At 47.8% G+C, this 20,752-nt stretch overlaps 3 protein-coding genes and 1 long non-coding RNA gene across 5 annotated transcripts in view; 3 read left to right on the forward strand and 1 right to left on the reverse strand.

The window, feature by feature from the left end:
* SF3A3 (splicing factor 3a subunit 3) overlaps positions 1-8,897 on the forward strand; it is a 10,206-nt gene extending 1,309 nt beyond the window's left edge. Inside the window, exons 2-17 of the mRNA XM_026086072.1 lie at positions 81-128; positions 276-328; positions 840-945; positions 1,812-1,884; positions 2,287-2,378; positions 2,813-2,895; positions 3,272-3,410; positions 3,729-3,797; positions 4,156-4,223; positions 4,650-4,757; positions 5,116-5,185; positions 5,910-6,074; positions 6,192-6,302; positions 6,772-6,862; positions 7,823-7,878; positions 8,590-8,897. Coding sequence (XP_025941857.1) covers positions 81-128; positions 276-328; positions 840-945; positions 1,812-1,884; positions 2,287-2,378; positions 2,813-2,895; positions 3,272-3,410; positions 3,729-3,797; positions 4,156-4,223; positions 4,650-4,757; positions 5,116-5,185; positions 5,910-6,074; positions 6,192-6,302; positions 6,772-6,862; positions 7,823-7,878; positions 8,590-8,667 — 1,410 coding nt within the window. The 3' untranslated portion in view covers positions 8,668-8,897. The remainder of the gene's footprint in view (positions 1-80; positions 129-275; positions 329-839; positions 946-1,811; positions 1,885-2,286; positions 2,379-2,812; positions 2,896-3,271; positions 3,411-3,728; positions 3,798-4,155; positions 4,224-4,649; positions 4,758-5,115; positions 5,186-5,909; positions 6,075-6,191; positions 6,303-6,771; positions 6,863-7,822; positions 7,879-8,589) is intronic.
* Positions 8,898-14,464: 5,567 nt separating this feature from the next.
* Positions 14,465-19,152, forward strand: LOC112975670. Of its 2 annotated transcripts, XM_026086052.1 has the most exons (6): positions 14,465-14,656; positions 14,929-15,027; positions 15,248-15,401; positions 15,911-15,981; positions 16,612-16,707; positions 16,830-19,152. In XM_026086052.1, exons 2-6 carry the CDS (start codon positions 14,998-15,000, stop codon positions 17,088-17,090), a joined length of 612 nt encoding a protein of 203 aa, XP_025941837.1. In that variant the 5' UTR covers positions 14,465-14,656; positions 14,929-14,997; the 3' UTR covers positions 17,091-19,152. The 2 variants fall into 2 exon arrangements, with proteins under 2 accessions (XP_025941837.1, XP_025941836.1); XM_026086051.1 differs by having other exon boundaries at positions 14,465-15,027.
* Positions 19,153-20,001: 849 nt separating this feature from the next.
* Positions 20,002-20,752, reverse strand: part of LOC112975650 — a 1,848-nt gene continuing 1,097 nt past the window's right edge. The window contains exon 2 of the long non-coding RNA XR_003256685.1: positions 20,002-20,346. This is a non-coding gene — a long non-coding RNA (uncharacterized LOC112975650). The remainder of the gene's footprint in view (positions 20,347-20,752) is intronic.
* Positions 20,704-20,752, forward strand: part of INPP5B (inositol polyphosphate-5-phosphatase B) — an 18,918-nt gene continuing 18,869 nt past the window's right edge. Inside the window, exon 1 of the mRNA XM_026086013.1 lies at positions 20,704-20,709. The gene's annotated coding sequence lies outside the window, so the exon portion shown is untranslated. The remainder of the gene's footprint in view (positions 20,710-20,752) is intronic.

The raw sequence follows: 20,752 nt of genomic DNA on the forward strand, positions 1-20,752 counted from the left end.
AGGCCTAGGCCGGGGCCGGGGTCAGGCCTGGGGCCGGGGCCGGGGCCGCGGCCGCGCTAACCGTGCTCCTCTGCCCGCAGCTCCGCGACCAGATCAACTCCGACCACCGGACGCGGGCCATGCAGGACGTGAGTGCCGCGCCGCGCCGGGCTGCTGCCGCCCGGGCGGCCTGGGGACAGGGCCCTGCCTGGCATTGCCAGAGCAGCCAGGGAACAGCGGGTCTGGGGGGCTGTTAATGTTCCCTGTGGCATTTTGGGCTTTGTTGTGTTTTTTAGAGGTATATGGAAGTGAGCGGCAACCTGAGGGACCTGTATGATGACAAGGACGGGTAAGTGCTTGCACAGACACTTCATCTTGTAGTGCATCCACCTGAATGTCTGCTGGGTGCGTTTTACCTAGGAACTTGGAGGGACTTCTAAGCCTGTTTTAAATACACAAGAAGTAATGCTGGTATTTGAGAATGTCAATCAAGTTTTGGAGATTAAACTTGCTAGAGCAGTGCCCAGATTTCATGTCAAATATCTTCATGTGGAATGATATACATATTTTGTCACTTTCCTGGTTTAAGGCACTGGGGGAGGCCCTTGAGTCACCTTGAATGTTTTTAAGTGGAGACTACTGCATTTTCAGTAGGAGACGTGACCCAGAGTCTCAAAGTGTAAGCTTATGAAATGTGTATATAACTTTCTCAGGGCACCGAATATCTGATGCTATGCAGGCATTCTTACTGGAATTTCGTGTAACCGAAATGCAGCACTAGATATGGAAAAAGATTATATCAGCATAAACACATTACAGACTTTCCTTTCTATTTGTAATCTTTTTTCATGAACTCACAGCTTACGAAAAGAAGAACTCAGTGCCATTTCAGGACCAAATGAATTTGCAGAATTCTACAACAGACTAAAACAGATTAAAGAATTTCATCGGAAGCACCCGAATGAGGTAAGTAGTTATCTACTTCATAAGAATAGGTGACTTTTGGTCTGCTGGACTTCATCCCTACAATAAACAGAATTTGTTTTGTTCAATTTGTTTGCCTTAATACATCATTTACAACAAATTTCAAAGTACTAAAATGTCACTTGGGAAAAGAAAATGTCTAAAGATAGATAGTGCTTCAAAGGTTGTATGTAAGCTCTTGTGAGTGCTGTGTGAATAGGAGAAAAGGCAAGATGCTAACCGTGTTCTCTGGATGCTGTCTATTAGTTTAGGAACACTCTGCTGCTGAGCTGGCATTTAGTCTTGCCTTTCTCATGCTGGCTAACATCAGATTAATGGGTAATGTCTTTTCTTCTTTTTGTAAAAATAACGCTGAAGAAATAACTGGCCTGCATTGATGAGTTCAGGACCTCTCTTCCTTACTCAGACTTAGTTCTAATAGATGTGGTACAGGCAAAGAAATTTCTCTGCGCTCACGTTGTAAAGTTGTTTGCTGTTTTGTCCCTCCAGTCTCTGCGCTGAACTGCAGAGACCTCAGGTGTTGGCTTTTCTGCCCTCAGTAGCAAGGAGAGTCACCTCTGCTATATAATAAACTCAGGTATACAGCACATATATGTACAGGTAGGGTTGCTGAGTGGTGTGAGTAAACATTATGCAAGAGGAACCAAGTGCCCAGAATTAGTAGGGAGTTGGAATTTTTGGTTTTGTTCTCCTCCATTGTATAGGGAACTAGGATTTGGAACAAGATGATCTTAGACTGCGCTGGATACCTTTTCAGTTATTAGGTTTGCTACTGTGATTTCATATTGATTGTCCTGAGATGTTAGTTGAAGTAATCTTTTCTCTGAAACTTCTGTCTGTTTTTGAAGATCTGTGTTCCAATGTCAGTGGAGTTTGAGGAACTGCTGAAGGCCAGAGACAACCCAAGTGAAGAGGCACAAAGTAAGCCTGTAGTTTTATTCTGAGGCTAATTTAAGTAAAAATGTGGTGCTTGCTTGAGAGGAATTATTTAATGAACAATATGGTCTGTCTTGCATGTTTCAGAATTCTACCTCCCTTTTACTAAATTACTTCAGAAAATTATTCTTATTTCATTTCATTCCTTCTGAACTGTAGCCACCCTGGAATATTCCACAGTAGTGCTGCCTCTCTTGGGAAATATTTTAGTGTATTTGCATAGAGAAGCAGCCAGCTTTCTCATCACTGAGTATCCCTCTTGCATCATAAACATCTTGCTTAAGCATAAATTAATCCACAATTAATCCTTTTCAGATTCTAGCACGTGTGTATGATAAGTCAGGAAGCTTAAGCGCATAATAAAGCTCTTCATAATCTCTTCCACAGATCTAGTGGAGTTCACAGATGAGGAAGGATATGGACGATACTTAGATCTGCACGATTGTTATCTCAAATACATTAATCTAAAATCATCAGAGGTAAGTGGCTGCATGAGTCTGGGGGCATAATAGTGTTTAATTCTTCAGTGCTTAGGGCTGTGGTTTTTTTGTTTGTTTGTTTTATTATTTGCTTGTTTGTTTTACATTGAGTAGTTTATTTCCAAATCACTATTTCAAAGTCACTTTGTTGCACATACAGTTTGACAGCATTTGAATTCTAAATGCTGCCTCATGATTCTTCTTTCATTCCCTTCAATTTATATTTTCTCTCTAACATTAATATAAATGACGGCCCTGTAAAAAGACTGTCTTCTGATACCGCAGTGTGTTAGAAAGCACACAGAGACCACTGGCTCTATGCGCTCCAGAATATAGGCATGAGCTGGTGCTTTTCTTCTGGTCTGGTAAATTGAAACTGGATGTTAATTTGGCTGCCTGTGTATAAAGTCTGACTCAAACATTTTTGTTTTTAGAAACTGGATTATATCACTTACTTATCCACATTTGACCAACTCTTCGATATTCCCAAAGAGAGAAAAAATGCTGAATATAAGAGGTGAGCCTTTTTGCCTACCTGCTTCATATATGACACTTGATCAGAAGGAATTTACTTCTTAAGTTTACAGCTGAGAATACAGTTAGCTGTCAAGCTTAGCTGATGTAAGTTAAGTTACTGAGCTGTAGTAACTCAATCATGTATCTGAGCCCTGAGAAAACATGCGGTACAACAAAAGTGTGGAAAGTCATTGGGATCTTATTCTGTAAAGGGATCTTATTCTATCCATGTGGCTGTTGTATCTAGAAATGTTAAAAACTGTCATAATCTTCATGTCTTCCCTTTGGCATACCAGTTGCAATTCTCCAAAGATGTGATTAGAGAAAAATGTTAAGCTTTGACATTGAATTATCTGTGCTCATGATTACCCTGCCAGGTACCTTGAAATGCTTCTTGAGTACCTGCAGGATTACACCGATCGTGTGAAACCATTACTGGACCAGAATGAACTTTTTGGGAAAATTCAGACTGAGTTTGAGAAGAAGTGGGAAAATGGAACATTCCCTGGCTGGCCGGTGAGCAACCATTAAGCACATGTGAATGCTTCTATTTGTGACCCATTTTCTGTGAACCATCTGTGTAAAGTCATCACAGAGTAATGTAGCAAGGTGTACAAGATGTGTAGCTCCACATCACAAAGATGCAGTTTGATACTAACTTGTACGTTTGTTAAGGTCTGCTTATTTGGAATCTTTTCTGTTATTCTGTTGCTCAGTTTAGTGATAGAGTTTTTCTCTTTACAAAATGAATTGCTTTTCTTGAGGTTAGAGTATTATATTACTTGAAGTGTTACATGATGTCTCAAAGATCTTGTACATGGCTTTTCTTGGCAGAAAGAGACCAGCAGTGCGCTCACTCATGCTGGAGCCCACCTGGATCTCTCAGCATTTTCCTCTTGGGAGGTATGTTTTCAGTACTCTGCACATAGTGCTAAATTTTGGACAGGTGGAACTTAGCCACTTTGTGTCTCTTCAGAATTTTACTTGCTGGGCTTTCATCTCTAGCTCTGTGCTCTAGATAAAACTTTGTTTACGCAGATGGCTTACTTTCTTCCATTAGAGGGATGTAACATGAAATGTCTAGTTAGACTTGTCACAGATTGCATTTCGATGAGAAGGAGGAGCCCATCTTTGTTGACAGTCCTTTGGTGAATGCTATTAGTTTTTTTTTTTAATGACTTAAAATTAACATAAACCCACATTGTATTTGCTTAATAGCTCCTCTCTTATTGTGATTTTTTTTTTTTTTTTAACTAAACAGGAATTGGCCTCCCTGGGACTGGATAGGTTAAAATCAGCTTTATTGGCTCTGGGTCTGAAATGTGGCGGGTAAGATGCAGTCTTTTTATAGTTCTTTTTCAGTTTTTGAGTTTTTTTTCTGTCTTGCATTCCTTTATGGGATACTTGTTCTGTCTTCTCTGTTGTACAAGAATTATTTTAATGATGTTTGAAAGGACAAAACATTGAGAATTAATCAAGGGATTCTGCTAAGGTACTATGCATTGGAGCATACTATGTACTGAAGTCTCTTATGTAGAAGAATATGGCCTAAAGAATGAAGACAAAGATGTTTGATGTAAGGACTTAACCAAGTCAGACTCCTCAATGGGAAACATTCTCAGTGGTTCTTAATGGTTTTCATATGAAATGTACGACCTCTTAGAAGCTCAGTTTATAGTTTTGTTGCATGAATACAAATAGTTATTTTGACATAAATCTATGTTCTGGACTCACCTCCTCCCTGCTTCTCCGTAGAACTCTGGAAGAGCGTGCTCAGAGACTTTTTAGCACTAAAGGCAAATCCCTAGAGGCACTTGATCCTTCTTTGTTTGCCAAGAATCCAAAGACAAAAGGAAGCAAAAGGTGAGTTCTTAAGGGTCACCCTCAGATTGCAATTGTTCCCTTCACTTGGATGAGAAGTTATTCTATAAACATCACTTCTGTATAGTTATAACAGAGACATTCCTGGAGTATAAGAAGCCTTTCATGTTGGGCCAAATGATTCCTAAGCCAAATAGAAGATATTTGAGCTGAATGGTTTGTGTGTGTGTGCAGTTTTGTTTCTATGAGCTGTTTGGTATTTGTTTCTGTTTGTTTTTGTTTGTTTGTTTGTTTGTTTGTTTTGCTATCTACAAGTCAAATGCATCCTTAAGAGGTCAGTGTGCACATGGTGTTTGCAGTTCTGGAATGGACTTCAAAAAGTTTCCTTGTCTATTTCCAGAGACACTGAAAGAAATAAAGATCTTGCGTTCCTGGAAGCTCAGATATATGAGTATGTAGAAGTTCTTGGGGTAAGGATTTAATTTTTCTTTGAGCTTTGAGTTACAGAGCTGTCAAGTAGTGACTGGAAGGTCATTCATATCTTTGTCTGGTGCCTTCATAGACAGTGTATCCAGAAGAGAGATATAAGCATCCAGAGTCATAATGTTCAAGAGCACATGTTAACAGATAGTTTTTCTTTTTTTTTCCCCCCATTGGTAAATAGAATCTGTTGACTTAGGGTTATGTTTCCATTAGCTAATTATTCAGCAGGCTTTTGCCTTTATTCCAGTTCCAGATATGAAGGCTACAGGTTCCAATGGGAAAGCCTTTTTTTTTTTTTTTCCCCTTCCTCCTAGCCACCGCATCAATGTAGAGAGTTTCAGTGTGGAGAGATTCTATTCTATACCTAAGCCACAGGGTACTGCAAAGCTCTACTTGTTCTGCTGTGATAATTGCCTTAAATCCTTGCATCAGTTTTTGTTGGCTGCTTTAGCAGGGTGGCTGTTGTCTTCAGCTTGTCACCTTGGAAGTGCATATAATACCGCAAGTTTTTCATTCTCTTGAAGTAAGAAATACTGTACTAAAATCTCTTCGGTTGTTGGGCTAAGTAAAAGGGAGAGTTCTCTGTTTAGTACTGGTTTTTCATTTCTGTTCCTCTATGCACTGAGGAAGTGTTTTGTGCTGCAAGAGTTTGCACTTGTTTTGTTGCTATCATGTTGTGTGAACATTTCCTTCTCTTTTCCTGCATTCTAGGAACAGAGACACCTTACTCACGAGAATGTGCAGCGTAAGCAAGCACGGACAGGAGAAGAGAGAGAGGAGGAGGAGGAAGAGCAGATCAGTGAGAGTGAGAGTGAAGATGAAGAAAATGAAATCATTTATAATCCTAAAAATTTGCCTCTTGGTTGGGATGGCAAGGTAATTGAGGTTGACTGCTCTGAAGAAGTGGGAGGAGATTTCACTGAATCCACACTACTTTTCTATTTGAACCTGCTTTGCCATTTGGCATAATCTGTGTTTCTTTTTCCTTGTCAGCCAATTCCTTACTGGTTGTATAAATTACATGGTTTGAACATCAACTACAATTGTGAGATTTGTGGTAACTACACTTACCGAGGGCCCAAAGCTTTCCAGCGTCACTTTGCAGTAAGTAGGGTTTTGCTACAGAAACATCAGTGCTTCTTTCAAATAATCTTGATAGTAAGTAACTAATAAACTGCTGAAGTGTCTGAGTGGCACTTTTACCTCCATTTGAGAATGTGGGTCTGGGCTGATGCTGCAGAGCCATGCTTTTGGAACTGTAAATTATCATACTAAGATCTGTTCTGCCAATTTCTGTAGGGTCCCCTCTTGGTTGAACTCTGATTCCGATGCCCAGGTCTGATTGGTGCAGAGCACCCACTGGCTGCCAGTGTATTGTTACTGTCTAAAATGCAGAAAAAAATATATTTTTTTATATTTTTATTTTTATAGAGCTTTTTAGGACCAGTAGATTTGTATTTTGATAGTATTTGTTTTATCCTGTTCAGATTTTAATACATGTGGTTAGTCTCTGACACTGTGGATGAAGCGTCATTCCCTCTCATAATACTGATCTCTTTCCTCTGTTCCTCAGGAATGGCGACATGCTCATGGAATGAGATGCCTGGGCATTCCCAACACTGCGCATTTTGCCAATGTGACACAGATCGAGGATGCTGTCTCATGTAAGCAGTCATGGCATTTCTTTGCACAGAACAGGGAGCATGTGGTGTAAGAATGGCCATATTAGCTCTGGCCAAAAATTGTTCTTACTCCTGTGGCCAGAGACTAGTTTTGTGAAAGAGTGTAAGAAGCAGGGTGTGTGGGGGATGATCCTTCCTTGGATCATCCCTTCCTGCTCTTTCAAGGGGTTGGCTTTTTTCTTCTTGGATTCCTGTAGGAGCAGATGCTTGTTAGGACAGCCAGTGAAGTGTTTATTCACTGCAAAGTGTTTTGTCTGCGATGCTTCATGTATGGAATCTCAGCCAAGTGTAATAGGCAGCATTTCTTCACACAAAGGGTGTCTGCCTGGTCCCAAAATGTAGATAACTTTTACTTAATTGGTGTGCATCACCATCTTCCTGGGGAAGCCAGAAAAACCTTCAGAAAGGGTAGAGCCGATAGGGAGATTTTTGAAGCCTACGGTACTTAGGACTTCTAGTGATTCTGATTTGATACAGCCAGTCTGTCCTGGTATCTTGAGGAGGGTCCCCCTGCAGATGTTGTTTTTTGAACCTGCCCCATTTAGGCTAACAGGTATAGGTTGTGGTTGCTGGAGAGAAACAGATTCTCACCTGGAAGAAGCCACGCGGGGAAAATCTCAATTTCCCAGACAAGCTATTGTCATCTTATTTCCTTTGGAGCTGGGTCTCTGAAGTACTGTTTTTGAATCTTTGTCTTTTCTGTCCCATCCTGAATGTCCACTTTAAAGCCTTGTTTGCTTTAATTCTGTGCCAGAATTTCACCAGGCAGCGTTACTAAACTGGACAGAGGGATGATACATTTGTGACAGATAGTAGCTACTTTCCTGGATTACTGAAGTGATGAAGAATATTTAAAAAATAAAATGTGTATATTCCACTAGATTAAAAGCTAGTTTTTCAAGGGAAATGGCATTCAGATCCTGTATGATTTTGTATTTACAGTGTGGGCAAAGCTGAAACAACAGAAAGCTTCAGAGAGATGGCAGCCAGATACAGAGGTGAGATGTTTCTAGAAGCATTTGGATGTTTCTGGTCTCATGTACTTGGGAACCCCCATTTACCCTGCATGAATTGTCTGGGTCTGGCAAAAAAATTTCTAAAAGAATCCAATGCATGCTGGAGAGCTAAGTAGGAACCTACACTGCTGGTTGCACAGCTCCTGTTAGTGGTGATGTTTGAAAAGCACTTCATATGCTGCTCTGGAAAGTAGTTCTAAGAGGACAGATTGAGCCCTTTGTCTATGTAAGTGTTTTTTAATACATTGCTCTATAATATCAAAGTCCTCTTTGTTTTGTGAGAAGGAAGAGGAACTGTTTTTTTTGAGGAGTGAGTTCACTTACACTAGCACCTTTTCTTAAACTTCTGACTCAAAACATTTTTCAGTAGTATGCAGGGAGCAGGATAACAGAATGCTCTAGAGTGCAGTGAGAAATGTAGCCTGTAGTACAGTTTGTAATTATTCTGAGTCTGGATAAGCTGTGATAGGTACAGAAGTGTAAAAGTGTTTCATGCTCCTGTACCACCCTTAATTGCTAAGATTAGCTCCTGTCATGTAGCCTGCTGGTAGATCTACTGTATACCTTCATGTAGAGAGGTTCTTGGTGGGAAAGTCATGTTGAGTAGAAGCTGCTGGAGCTAAAATTCAAATGCTGTGGTATAACCTGAATCAGGCTCTGTCCAATACTTCTAAATTGTTCATTCCGTTCTAGGAGGAATATGAGGATTCCAGTGGGAATGTGGTGAATAAAAAGACCTATGAAGACTTGAAGCGTCAAGGGCTGCTGTAACTTTTCCCAAGCAAAGGATTTCACATCTGAAAATCAAGTGGAGAAGTGTCAGCAGCTCTGACTTCTTCATTTTCTGTATTTTCTATTTTGCATGAATATAGATTTCAAGGATACTTTATAGAATCACTTTCTAGTAAGCCCCTTGTGAAAAGCATACTTGTGATAGTTTAAAACTTATGTTATTTTATATTAAAAAAAAGCTGAAAAATAAACTGATTTTAATTTAGGAAGTGCTGAGAAATTTGTCTCCTTTTGTATGCTGGAAAGAAGGGATTAACTTGGTTATGGTATTTTTGAAAAGCTTTTTGCACAGTTTGAATTGTCAGAAATAATTGCTTCTCTCTTATTCTGGTTTTGATATAAATTTTTATGGTGAGGATTGACCTTATTTTAAAGCACACATGAAAATTTTGTGTTTAAAATGAATATTGGTTCTAATTGTCCCACAGGACTGGAGTTAAGCTGCTCAATCGTGGGAACCTCTGTTTTTTTCCATTACATTAGGAAACTGCAGTAAAGTAAAAGACAGTAGTGGGACGTTAGGAAGTGGTTTTGAGGGCTCTGTGTGTCTAGCTCTTATCAGCTTTATAGGAGGCTTTTATCTATGCAGTCAAAACTGATGGCATCTACCAGAAACAGATAAATGTTTTCAGGGTTTCATCCAAGCTCTGGTACTGGCTCTAGTTAAATATAATCTGCTATGAAAAAGTCTCTGTTAGTTGGTAATGGGAAGATTTCCACCAACGATGACTCAAATCTTAGGAGACAAAGGCAAAAGAGGCATTTATTGGAGGTTTTTCTTTTTTTGAAATTGGTATCTAGTTTTTCCCTTATGTGAGCAGTTAGAAAGTTGGAACTTCCTGCTCTTAGGTTGTATAGAGGCTTTTGGTGTTTTTTCTTGCTTTAGTTACTTGTTGATTTATGCCCTAGATGCATTGAGTCTAAAATATTGATGCTGGACTGCAGTCTGAAAGTTGGTTATGACAAGAAATGCAGCTCTGTCTTCCCTCTGCAATGAGTGTGGGGAGCTTAACAATTTTGATATTTATGGACAGCAGATGTGAAAGGCTGTTAATATAGGCAGGCATTCCAGTTTCAGTCTCACCTTTGTGAAGATGCTTTTCACTAGGCTTTGGAGCAGGTTGGAGAAAAAAAACAACACCTTTCTCTGTTGTCGCTCTGCAGGGCCATTTGCATCTCTGAATCCAGCAGAGCAGCAGGTAACAAACACCTCTCCCTGGGTGATGGTTTGCACAGCTGGTGGTTGGCAGGGGTGGAGCTGGTCGCTGGCACCAAGGTGCGAGCCGATGCTGCAGGTACCCGTGGCAGCTGCCGGTGCGCAGTAGGCAGTCCACCCCTAGCAGCAGCTGCAGGCTTTCGCTGGTGCACTAGGGCTTCGCAGAGCAGACAGACAGGGTGAGTCAATGCCGTGGGCTGTTTCCTTTCCCTGCTTTTGGGGAAAGCTGCTTTGCTTGGGAGGAGGCTTTGTCTGGTGGTGTTTGTTCCTAGCCTGTCCTGGAGCTGGGTCTGGCTGTGCTGGAGCAGCACCTCCCTGAGTAAGGGCTGCTCGGTCTRTAGTGGCTGTGGTGAAACAGCAGAGGTAACTGATGGCTTTAGCTCCCATCTTGCTTGTGCAGGGTACGGTAGCGGCCAGGAGAACTCAGAGTGATTGCCTTGCTGTGGCTGTGCCGCCCAGCTCAGCAGAGTCCAAGGGGAAGAGGTTGAGCTCTCTCTGGGCTTTTGGGCTTTCCAGTGGGGGCTCTCCAGTCTGCAGGGAGTCTCCATCTCAGCAATGTGCAAACCTGTCCCAGGTGGGGTGCCTGCCCTCATCAGGAAGGTGGGAGAGACACCAGTCTGCACAGCTTTCTCCTTCACACTGGATGAACTACCTCGGTGGCTGCTACACATGCTTCAGCCACTTCAAGTCCTCAGGGAATGTTAGCCAGGCCTAAGTCCTAAGAAAGGAGGGGAGTGTTTTCATTCTCCTTTGCCCTGGGGCCTGTTTGGAGTGAGGCCTTCACTGTTTCCCTAGATATACAGGTAGAGAGGTGTTTGTTCTGAATCAAAGCAGAGATTTACCCACAATAGAGAGCTGGGTGTTACAGGAAGTGCCAAAAAGGGTAGAACTTCCCAAACCATGGGGGCGAGTGCCAGGGCAAGGGGCTGTGTGCTGAGACGCTTTGGACCTGGGACTGGACAGCATTGTGGAGACACGTGTGAGAATTTAACCAAGAGCTTTAGAGCAGAAAACCTCTGTCCATTGAACCTGCTCTGGCCTGAGGCCTTCTCACAAGTCCAGCTGGCAAAAGCCTGTTCTCCTTGCTGTGACAGAGTAGTGGCTCCTGGGCCCACCCCTGGGAGCAAGCTGCTGTTCTGAGGGTCAGCAGATGCCATGGCAGACCTGCCTTCTGCCCAGCTTGCTGACCTGTATTACTTTCCCAGCTGTGCCGCATGGTTTCTGTGCTCAGTCCACATACGGAGCTGTTTGTGGCTGGAGGCATGCAGCATGGAGGCTGGCAGGTGGGAATCGCCTGTGTGAAAGTGATGTGTGTGCCACTGTCCCATGCTGAGGTGCTGTGGTCGGGGCAGGCAGGGAGAGGGGAGGCATGCAGTAATGGGGAGCGAAAGGTGAGAAGGATGTGGCTGTTTATTGTGAGTTAATCAGAAATATTTGAGCATTGGCAGTGACGCAGCTCTTTATGATCCAGAACATTTCCACCTCTCACTAGGGAAGGCTACTTTAGGTGCAAATTGCTCCTGTTTATGTTCTGCATGAGTTGTGTGCCAGAACTAATAGGCCTGTGCGTTGCTCTTTGCCAAGTCCTGAGGGCTTGTTGCAGAGGCATGTTTGGAAGTGGGCATTTTTCATGCCAGACTTTATTCATCCACAGTAAGAAGAACTGCTGTGCAGGGTCTCTGCTGCTGCCCTGAGCTCTGAGGTGCCACTCAGGGTGGTGGGCAAGGGTCCTTCCGTGACAGGCGCTGCAGCCCGCAGGTCACCTCTTCATTTGCAACGGCAGCAGGACACTGCTGTGTGGTGCCAAACAGCACCAGTAATGAGCGTGCATTCATGCTCCCGGCCCCTGTTTGCAGCTCTGCGTATTACCTGTGAGGACTCAGTGGAGCGTTACCACATCAACCAGGAACATGTGGCTTCCCAGGGGAGCTCTTGCTTGCGAGGAGCCGTGCTGTGCCCCTGGGCCTGTCAGCAGCAGGTTGCTGGGCAGCCTCGGTGGTTTGGAGAGCATCACGGGAAAGGAGCAATGTGGCTGGGTGTGTGGCCATTCTGGGTCTGAGCCCGCATGGCTGAACAGCCTCCCCTGTAAACATGCTGCTGTGTGCTCAGCACTGTGCTGCGGCCCCGCAGGCTCATGTATGAGGTATGGTGCAGAGCCACTATGGCACAGTACGAGACCAGAGAACAGTGAGGAGGGCGCTGGGTGCCTGTGCAGCCCCTCCGCGGAGGCTGCTCTCTGTATCCTGCCATGGCTGACCATGGAGCACAGCCTGGCTGGCTGCACCTGAGGGCAGCAGTCAGCAGAGTCGTAGCACTGGCATGAACAAGGATGAGCATCCAGCATGTGCGTCTTCTCCCCTAAAGGTGCTTGGAGCCTTGCTCTGCAGAGGGACTCCTGGCCTCTTGCACAGCCAGAGCACCAATGCCCCATGTGGAAGAACAGGCACTGCCTGCTCAGCAGGAGCGGCTGCACCAGCAGTCTTGCTCTGGGCGTGCTGCTGCTGACACAAGAGCTACTGCAGGAGAGATGGCTGCACTGGAGAAGCTGCTGGGCCAGGTACCACTGGACATGCCCCCGGGGGCCCAGCCCTGCTTCCTGGATGCAGCTGTAACTTGTAGTTTGCAGCTCCGCTTGGGAGATAGACACGCAGTGCTGCTGGTGCAGCTGTTGCAGCCCTKGGGCACGTGGACGTGCTGGCCAGCACTGTGTCGCACAGCTCGGGGATCTGCGAGTCCTGGGGTAGGCAGCTCCCAGGCTCCCTCTGCGCTTGTTAAACTGCCTCCTGCTGCAGCTGTGACTGAAACGGCCTAATTGTTGCTCCCCAGACTCCAGGTAAGCCTGGTAACAGCGCTTGTTGGAGCATTTGGCACGCTTTGAAGCTGCTCTGCCCCTCTCTCCAGAGCTGAGCTGTGCTGGTGAGGTTCCCTGTGTTTCTGCAGCTGCTGGGCTTGGGGGTCAGAACCTCTCCACGCATTGCTGGACAGGATCTATGGGCAGGACTGGGTGTTGCAGGTGCCAGGAGCTGGCAGCCGTGGAGGAACTATCCCTCTGCAGCTCCCAGACTCAGAAAAAGAGACAGACTATGTGCCTGGACACCACAGAAGATGTCTGAAGGGCAGGGTAAAACTGTTAACTTAAATTCTCTGCAAAATGGCTCCAGGAAGTACCAAAAGATTTGTTTATTTACATGTTACATGATTTCAGTATTGAGAGCCTGTTGAAATGACCTGGATTGTAGTTTTCAGGGATGCTATTTGTGGGTGTTGTTACTGGCCAGGCACTTTCTCCTTCCTGGAAAGCATGTTCTGCCACCACAGGGACCAAAAATGAAGCGCTGAACACAAACAGGGATTTTTCTGGTGCCTACTGGAGTCTGCAATAAGGCTGCAGAAAGCCTAGGAGAAAGGTCTCTTCCGAAAAGCCACAACAGTAAAAGTCTTTTCCATAGCATGTCCTGATTTTGTTTCTGTCACCTTGTCTCCCTGTTCCCCCCCCACCTCCGAGCCGTGTGCCTGGCAGATGCCGGGAGCATGTGCTGCCGCGACCACAGCAGCAAGCGCTGGAGTGGGACCGTCCCCTCTTCCCGACCGGCTCTGACTGTGCCTCTCTGCCAGGTCTGACCAGGGTGAGGTCGCGGGCAGCTGAAGATGGCAGGCTGCGGGCGCCTCGTCCTCCCCGTTCAAGGTAACAGCGGCTCCGCTCCGGGAGGGAAAGCTGGGGTCTCCCCGCTGCGGGTAAGGACTCCCTTGTGCTGTGCTGGAGGCCTCCTTGGAGCCGGGGCCCTGGGCAGGCTGGGGGGTCCGTGCTGGCAGAGGGGAGGCTGCGAGGGCCCTTGCGTGCTGCTGTCTCTGCAGCAGGGCTGGTTCCCTGCAGCCAGCGCAGGGTCCCTGATCCCAAGCTTGTCTGTGGGGCTGTCTGCTGCCCTCCCCAAGGGGAACAAGTCACCACCTTGCTCCAGAGACACTGGTGGGGCTGGCGTTGGCGTTTCACACTGAGCCGACCTTGCTGCTGAGGAGGCTCTTCAGGCTTGGAGTAAAGCAGGCAGCGGACGTGGCGGTCTCAGTCCTCTCTCTTCTGTTGCAGGCCTGCTACTCTGCACCTTGGCTCTGTACTTCTGCACCCAGCACCCTCTTGCCATAGCAGGTGAGCTCTGTACCCCAAGGAAAACCTGGGGCTCCTGTGGGGAACAGGGCAAAGCCAACATGGTGCAATTGGGACTTTGTCCCTCTCCCCTCCAGGCTGTATTCTGTGGGATGGAGCTGCACTGGGGAACCTTTTCTCATGGTTTTGACCCCAGAAACACCTGTTCTTCACATGCAGCATGGCTGGAAGGGAAAAGGAGAAGCTGTTAGAAAGTCTGTCTATAGCACTACTGCAGTGATCGCCTGGGCTGCTGCCTCTGCCCTGCTTGTTGGGCTCCCTGTTCACCAGCTGTAAAGGGTCTTATGAGAACCTTTATTACTTGTTTGGGACATCCTGTCACTTAATGCCATCCATATTCCAACCTCAATATGGCCAATGCTTCCTGCAAATCCCTTTGGACTGTGCAGTGGCTCAGGAGGGTACGCAGGGCTTGCTGAGTGTGAGGTTGGTGTTTCCTTCACCGTGGGGGTACTTTGGATCTTCCAGAGCCCGATGGTACTTACAACTCCTCTGCGGCCTCCAACTCCTCTGCGGCCTCCAACTCCTCTGCGGCCTCCGACTCCTCTGCGGCATCTGACTCCTGGGTGAATGGGACAGAAGAAACACCAGTAAGGAAGGGGACCATTGCTCAGGCTGTTACAACCCTGCAGAGAGCGTCTCTAGCATGCGTGGTCTCTTGTGGCAGTCAGAGTCCCATGGGAGCAGCTCCCTGGGGTGGAAGGGGAGCACCTGGGGCACGGTGGGTGGGTGGAGGAGCCCCTTGGACAGCAAAGCCATGGTCAGGGCAAGCATAATGGCGGTGCTGCCTGCCAGTGCTGCCCGGTGGTGCTGCGTGAGCCGGGTTCTCTGCGCGGGACTTCCCAGCCTGCTCTCTGTGCAGCTCACCTGCCAGAGCTTTCACTGCTCCGGGGAGAGGTGTTACCAGGACGAAGCCTATGCCAATGAAACGATGACCTGCTACAACAGCTCTTACTGTGAGGTACGGAGCTTGCCTAGCCGGAGGGCAGGAGGGGGGAAAGTCTGATAGTGAAAGTCTGTTTCCCCTTCTTTATAACAGAAATCCCCAGTAGTTTAAGACTGTGTCAATCTCCCGTTTCCCTTCTCTCTTCATTGCTGCCTGTCAGTTATTTTTGCTCCTTCATCATGGCATCTCTTCACGATTTTTCTACCAATTTTTTTCTTTGGGTCTGCTATTGCAGCTCTACCGATTCTCCAGTACAAACTACACAGCCAGGTGCAGCAGCGACTGCAGCACAGAGAATTGCAGGACCAACAGCAGTGTGAGCATGCAGCAGTGTGCCCTGGACTGCTGCGACTCACCCCTCTGCCTTCAGCTCAATGCCAGCTTCTATGGTAACTCCTTGCGGGGCCTGAGGCCGGCAGCTGTCTGAGGGTCTGCGATTAATCCTGCTGCACACAAAGGAGATGGGGTGACAACTCACTGCAGAGGCGTGGCTTCATCCCTGGGTTTCCTGTGCCCTAGAGATTTTACTCCTTTGAAGCATGTGGGGAAGAACAGGGCTAGAGGGAAGGGCTGGCTCAGCAGCTCCCGCAGCAGGAGGCTGTAGAGGGTCACCTTGTGCGTCCGCCGTTCCCCCAGCCTTGGCTGACATGTAGAGCGGGCACTGGCTGGCCAGGCACTGTCCCAGCTTGGGCTGCAGGCCTGACTCCATAACCCCCCTGCACAGCACCGGTGTAGCCCCAATTTAGGCAAAGCTGGGCTGTCCTATAGCACAGTGTGACCCTCTCAGATGAATTTGTACCTAGAGCGATAGCTGTATGGGCATGTGGCCATGGAGGGCTCTGCACGCAGGCTGTGTCCTGAGCGCTGCCTTACGGGGCTACTCATATGTCTGCTGCAGGTGACCTGCCACCCACCACTACGCCAGCTACGACGACAACCACCACCACCACCCGAGCTCCCGCCCGAAATGTAGGTATTGGCTGGACGTGGGGTGCTCTCGCTGCAGGCTCTCCTGGTGGGCTGGTGAGGCCGTGGCTGGTGGGCTGCTGTGCTCCCATCTGAGAGGGGCTGGGCTTCCCTGGGAGATGGAAAGGGCACATGGCAAGCCCTGTCCAACAGGCTCATTTCCAAGCCAGCACTTAGTCGGTTTAAGTGGATTAAACCGACTGCATGGTGAACCTTTCTCATAGCTGCAGAGAGGGTGCAGGAGGTTGGTGAGGCACTGAAGTCTTTTTCCTGAGCCTCAGAGATGGTGGAGGGGAAGGTGCTTATCTTTGTGAAGCCACATTAAGAGGAAGGAAAAGGAGGCTTGAAACTTGTCAGCTATGGTGGTGTTACAGTAGTTTCCTGCAGAATTTGAGATGGGGAGCTGTTAGTCTTTGATTAGTGCATCTAAAATGCCTGAGACAACACTTGCCAAATACCAAAGGAAAGAGATGCCCACAAAGATGGGCATTCCTGGCTTTGCCCCAGCTCCTGAAGGGGGATTTGGGAAGGGCATCTCAGGAAGGAAAGGCTATCTGAAATTCAGTTCTGCCCTGGAGGTCCTGCTCTCTGGACTGGTGAATATACAATATCTCCTCTGGTCCTCCCTTGTAGGGGAAACTGTGTGCATCGTTCTCCTGTCATGGGGACGGATGTTTCAAAGGCAAGAAGACTGTTGCTGGATGCACTGTCGGGCATGACTTCTGTGAGGTATGGTCTTGGGTTTAGAGAGCAGGACGATCCCTGAGCTGGAATCTGTGTGCGTCCCCATAAAGCGAATGCTAGAGGCTGGGCAGTGGCCTACCAGGCTAACACCTCTCTCCTCCTTCCAGATGAAGAAGATGGGTTTGGACTATGTGGCGGGATGTAGCAAAGCCTGCAAGACTGCCAAACCAGTCTGTGCCAGTGGAATGAAGGCGACCTGTTACCAGGAATGCTGCCCAGCTACCCCGAAGGCCAGCTGTCTGAAACTGGATGGCAAGGTTCACGTCAATGGTGCTGAGCAGGTGACTCTGGCCCCACTCTTGAAGCTCCTGGCATGTGGGATGGTCTTTCTCCTGAATTACAGGGTCTCTGCTTCCCTCTGGGAGTAAGCAGCAGTCCTGGTGCTCCACAGCCTGCCCTTGAGCTCAGCAGCATTTGTTAGGATTTCTGTAGCTCTCTGACTTCAGCCAAGGTTGCTATCAAATGCCCTCTGTTAGATCAATGTCCCAGGTGTCTCCTCCCCCTGTTCAGCACGTCAGTCCCATGGGGCGTCCCCAGGCCTCTGTGAAAACACCCATGCGGTGGCTGCAGTTTGCTGGCTGGCTCCAGTCTCTACTCGTGTTGTCCTGCGCAGCGCAGGGAAAGGCAGAACCAGCGAACTGCCCTGGAGAGTACCTGATGGGATGAATTTCAGAGCAAACAGCAAATTAAGATTTCCCTTTCGCTCTGCTCCTAGAAGAGTCTTCAGCCACATGTTCAGACTGTCTGCACAGAGACTCCTTCTCCCACTTTTGAGTTGCTCAGTGAATGGTAGGTGCATGGGTGGATATGGGGCTCCCCGACAGCACAGAGAGCCAGTGCTCTGCTTCGTGCGGGTCGCAAAAATGACACTGGCTGCCTGCCCGAGCTGCAGAGCAGGGGAGACCCAAGCAGCTGCCCTGCGGGATGATCCCCTCTGTGGGGTGGCTGTCCCTTTCCACTGTTAGAGAAGTTTTCTCACTCTGCTCAGTCCCAGTTCAAGCCTCCTCTGGGTTACAGGACAGAAGGACAAATTCCAGGTGCCCTGGAGCCTTGTGACTAACTGCCTCACTCAGGCTTCTTTGTCAGCAGTCATTTGCACCCAAGCCAATACTACTGTGCACAAGGGACACCAAAGGACATGGTGGAAGCCAGGTCTCTTCGCCCCGTGCTTGTGTGGCTATTTAGGCAGAAAAGCCCCGTTATCAGCAAGCTTAAGCAGGAGTAGTTTTCCCCTTGTCTTTCAATAGCAGCTGATGCAGCTGCCCTAAGGGCTGATGCACTGCGGGGTGCAAGCGGCAGGATGTAGGTTGCTGGCTGGCCTGAGCTGTTGCTGAAGCTGCTCCTGAAGCACAAGCTAGGAAATCCTCTTTCCCCTGGGGCTGCTCATGCAGCATGGTAACACACCACTGCCAGCCTTGCACAACTAGCAAGGGCCACCTCTGCTGTTTCTCTGGCTGGCCCTCAGCGAGAGAACCAAGGTGAGATCTCCTCTGCTGCGGGCACAGGCTGAGAGCTGCTGGCTCGGCCAGTCTGCTCGTTGGCAGCTACTCTTGCTTTGAGTTCAGTATGTTTGGCTCAGTAGTTGCCCTGCACAGGACCCCGATGCTGATCTCAAATCCCACCTGCCATCCCTAAGCCCCACTCGAACTGCGCCTTCCTGGGACTGGAGTCCTGGCTCCCGTTTGGTATCTTACATTTCAGTGAACTTCAAATGCTCCTAGTCGAGATCCCCTAGTGCACTCAGAGGAAAGGCGCTTAATCTATATGCGTTAAGGAAGCTACAGCAAGGCGTTCTTCCCTGCCAGAAACCTGTAGGCCTGTGTGATTTGCAAGTTAATTACAGCTTCTGAGAGCTGCTGCAACATGCCTCTGCGCTGCGGGGACTGCAGATGCTGGAATGAGTGACCTCGGGTGAAGGAGCAAGGGGGTGTTAAGCCTGTTTAAAAAACAGAAAATTCTGCCTTGACTGAAGACATAGGGTCTGCTCTAGTTAATAATCTGCTTGCAGTGCAGCCTTTCTGGGTGTCCACTTACCAATTAGTTTAAAACTGCTCTGGTATTGAAATGCCTCCTGTCTGGATAGGTAAAATTAATAACACCATGCTTCCTCTCCAAATCTTAGACAGGAAAATGAGATTTCTCTGAAGTGTCACATATTTTAGATGATCCTGTCTCACATCTATGATTCTCTACACCTAAAGATAGAGCAGGGAATTAGGTTGTAACTGTAAGCAAACCAAAGCCCCCCAATCCACTCCAATTTGCCTGTTACTGCATTGCGTGTAGCTGGTACGTTGCTTGTCACGCGAGATGCCACCAGCCCGAATTCACGGATCATGCAAACACAAACGCTCCTGTCCTCTGCCACTGTTGTCTCTTCCAAAGAAAAGATTGTGAAAATGTAAGTATAAATAAAACGTTTCAGTCCTGCTGGCTGGTGACTAGGATTGTTTGTACGTGGCTGAACACTATGTGACTTGGAGTAGGGGAGGGAGACCCTAAACGTGTTGGTTTTACAGTGGAGACAGAGAGCTAACTGGTCTTGGGGTGCTTCATGTGCTTTCACCAGCAGAAAGGATTTGCTTGAAAAGCCCTTAAACAGTCCTGCACTCTGAGGAGCCCTCTTGCAGCGGATGTGGGACTCGACGGAAAAAAAAGCTCGCTGAGACACATAGCTGGCCCCTTCCACATTGCAGGCGTCCTCCCTTGCGCTGCGTTGGTCTGTGGCCTCCATCAGCCTCCCATCTGGAGCGTGCAAACCGCAGCACAGAGTTTCGGGTGTGTTTTAGGCCACAAGCATCAGTATATCAATAGCAAGCGAAATTGGGGTGAAACCCAGGGTTCTTTTCTGTTTCAAAAATACCATATAGCACCACATTACTCATACTGAATAGCGGTTCAGCGTTCATAGGAAACATTACAAAATGTTCTCCTTTCGTTTCTGCTTTGCCTTCTCTCCTCATTTTGCTCTGCTCTTTGGTTGTGGGGGGGGAGTGGAAAGGCAGACAGCAGAGCAGTTGCCTTAAAAAAGGCTGGTTCTTTTTTTTTGTATAATCCCTAGATCTTGGCTATCACTCCTACAGGTGTTGAAAGAACTGATCTAGGCTATGCTCTCCCATCTTTAGTATGCAAAAGATGTGGTCTGGTTACGTTTCCTAGCACCTGTTTGCAGACTTTACTGTAATTAATTTGCATAATAAAAGAGTAGCTCCAAAGTTTGCTTATGCCACCTCGGTCGCCTGGCATTTTAACCAAAAACAATGCAAGGTGCTACTGAAGAAGAGCATCTCCTGATTTTACTCGCAAATAAATGTTTTCAGCTTTCTGCTAAACGGGCACCTTTCTCCCCTGCTGCTCTCCCCGTGTCCCGCAGGAGCGGGTGCTGCAGGATGCTCCAAGCTGCCTTGGACCCGGCTCTTCCTCGCCAGCCTGTGGGCCTGGCTTCCTGCCAGGAGCTGCTTGGTGCCCTCCATCAGCTCCGCTGCTTTCTTGCCCTCTTTCTTCTTTCTTTTTGGTACCAACAATACAGGTGCACAAATCCAGGCTGTTGTGAAAGTCTTGTCCAGATTCAGTGATCAGAGCAAGCAATCGCACTAGGCTTGTTTCCCAGGGCCGTGCAAGTTTCTGATAAACAAAAGCATTTGGGAAACATTTTCTTCCCGAGAAAGCAGGAAAGCATCAGGTAATTTTGAAGGAAAACATGGCTCGCTCTTTGCAATTTTTGTGGCTCTCGGCAATGCAGGGCCCGAGGGTGCGCGGGGGTGGAGGGGTGAAGGCGCCCGGTGCTCACCCCAGCCCCGTCCCCGGTCCCAGCCCCGTCCCCGGCTCGTGGCCTTGCCGACAGCTCCGCTGCTGCGGGGAGGCCAGCAGCGGGGGCGAGCTGGGGAGGAAGTGGGCAGGAGCAGGAGGCCGCGCAAGCTGGCGGCACTGCCCGGGCAGGGCTGCGGCGGCCACGGACGGCGGCGGCGGGGGAGTCGCCGGGCGAGGGTCTGGTGCCAGCGGGCAGGGGGCCAGCGAGGGCCGGGCGCTC

This window comes from Apteryx rowi, unplaced genomic scaffold (assembly GCF_003343035.1).
Source record: "Apteryx rowi isolate R43461 unplaced genomic scaffold, aptRow1 scaffold_68, whole genome shotgun sequence".
NCBI lineage: Eukaryota > Metazoa > Chordata > Aves > Apterygiformes > Apterygidae > Apteryx > Apteryx rowi.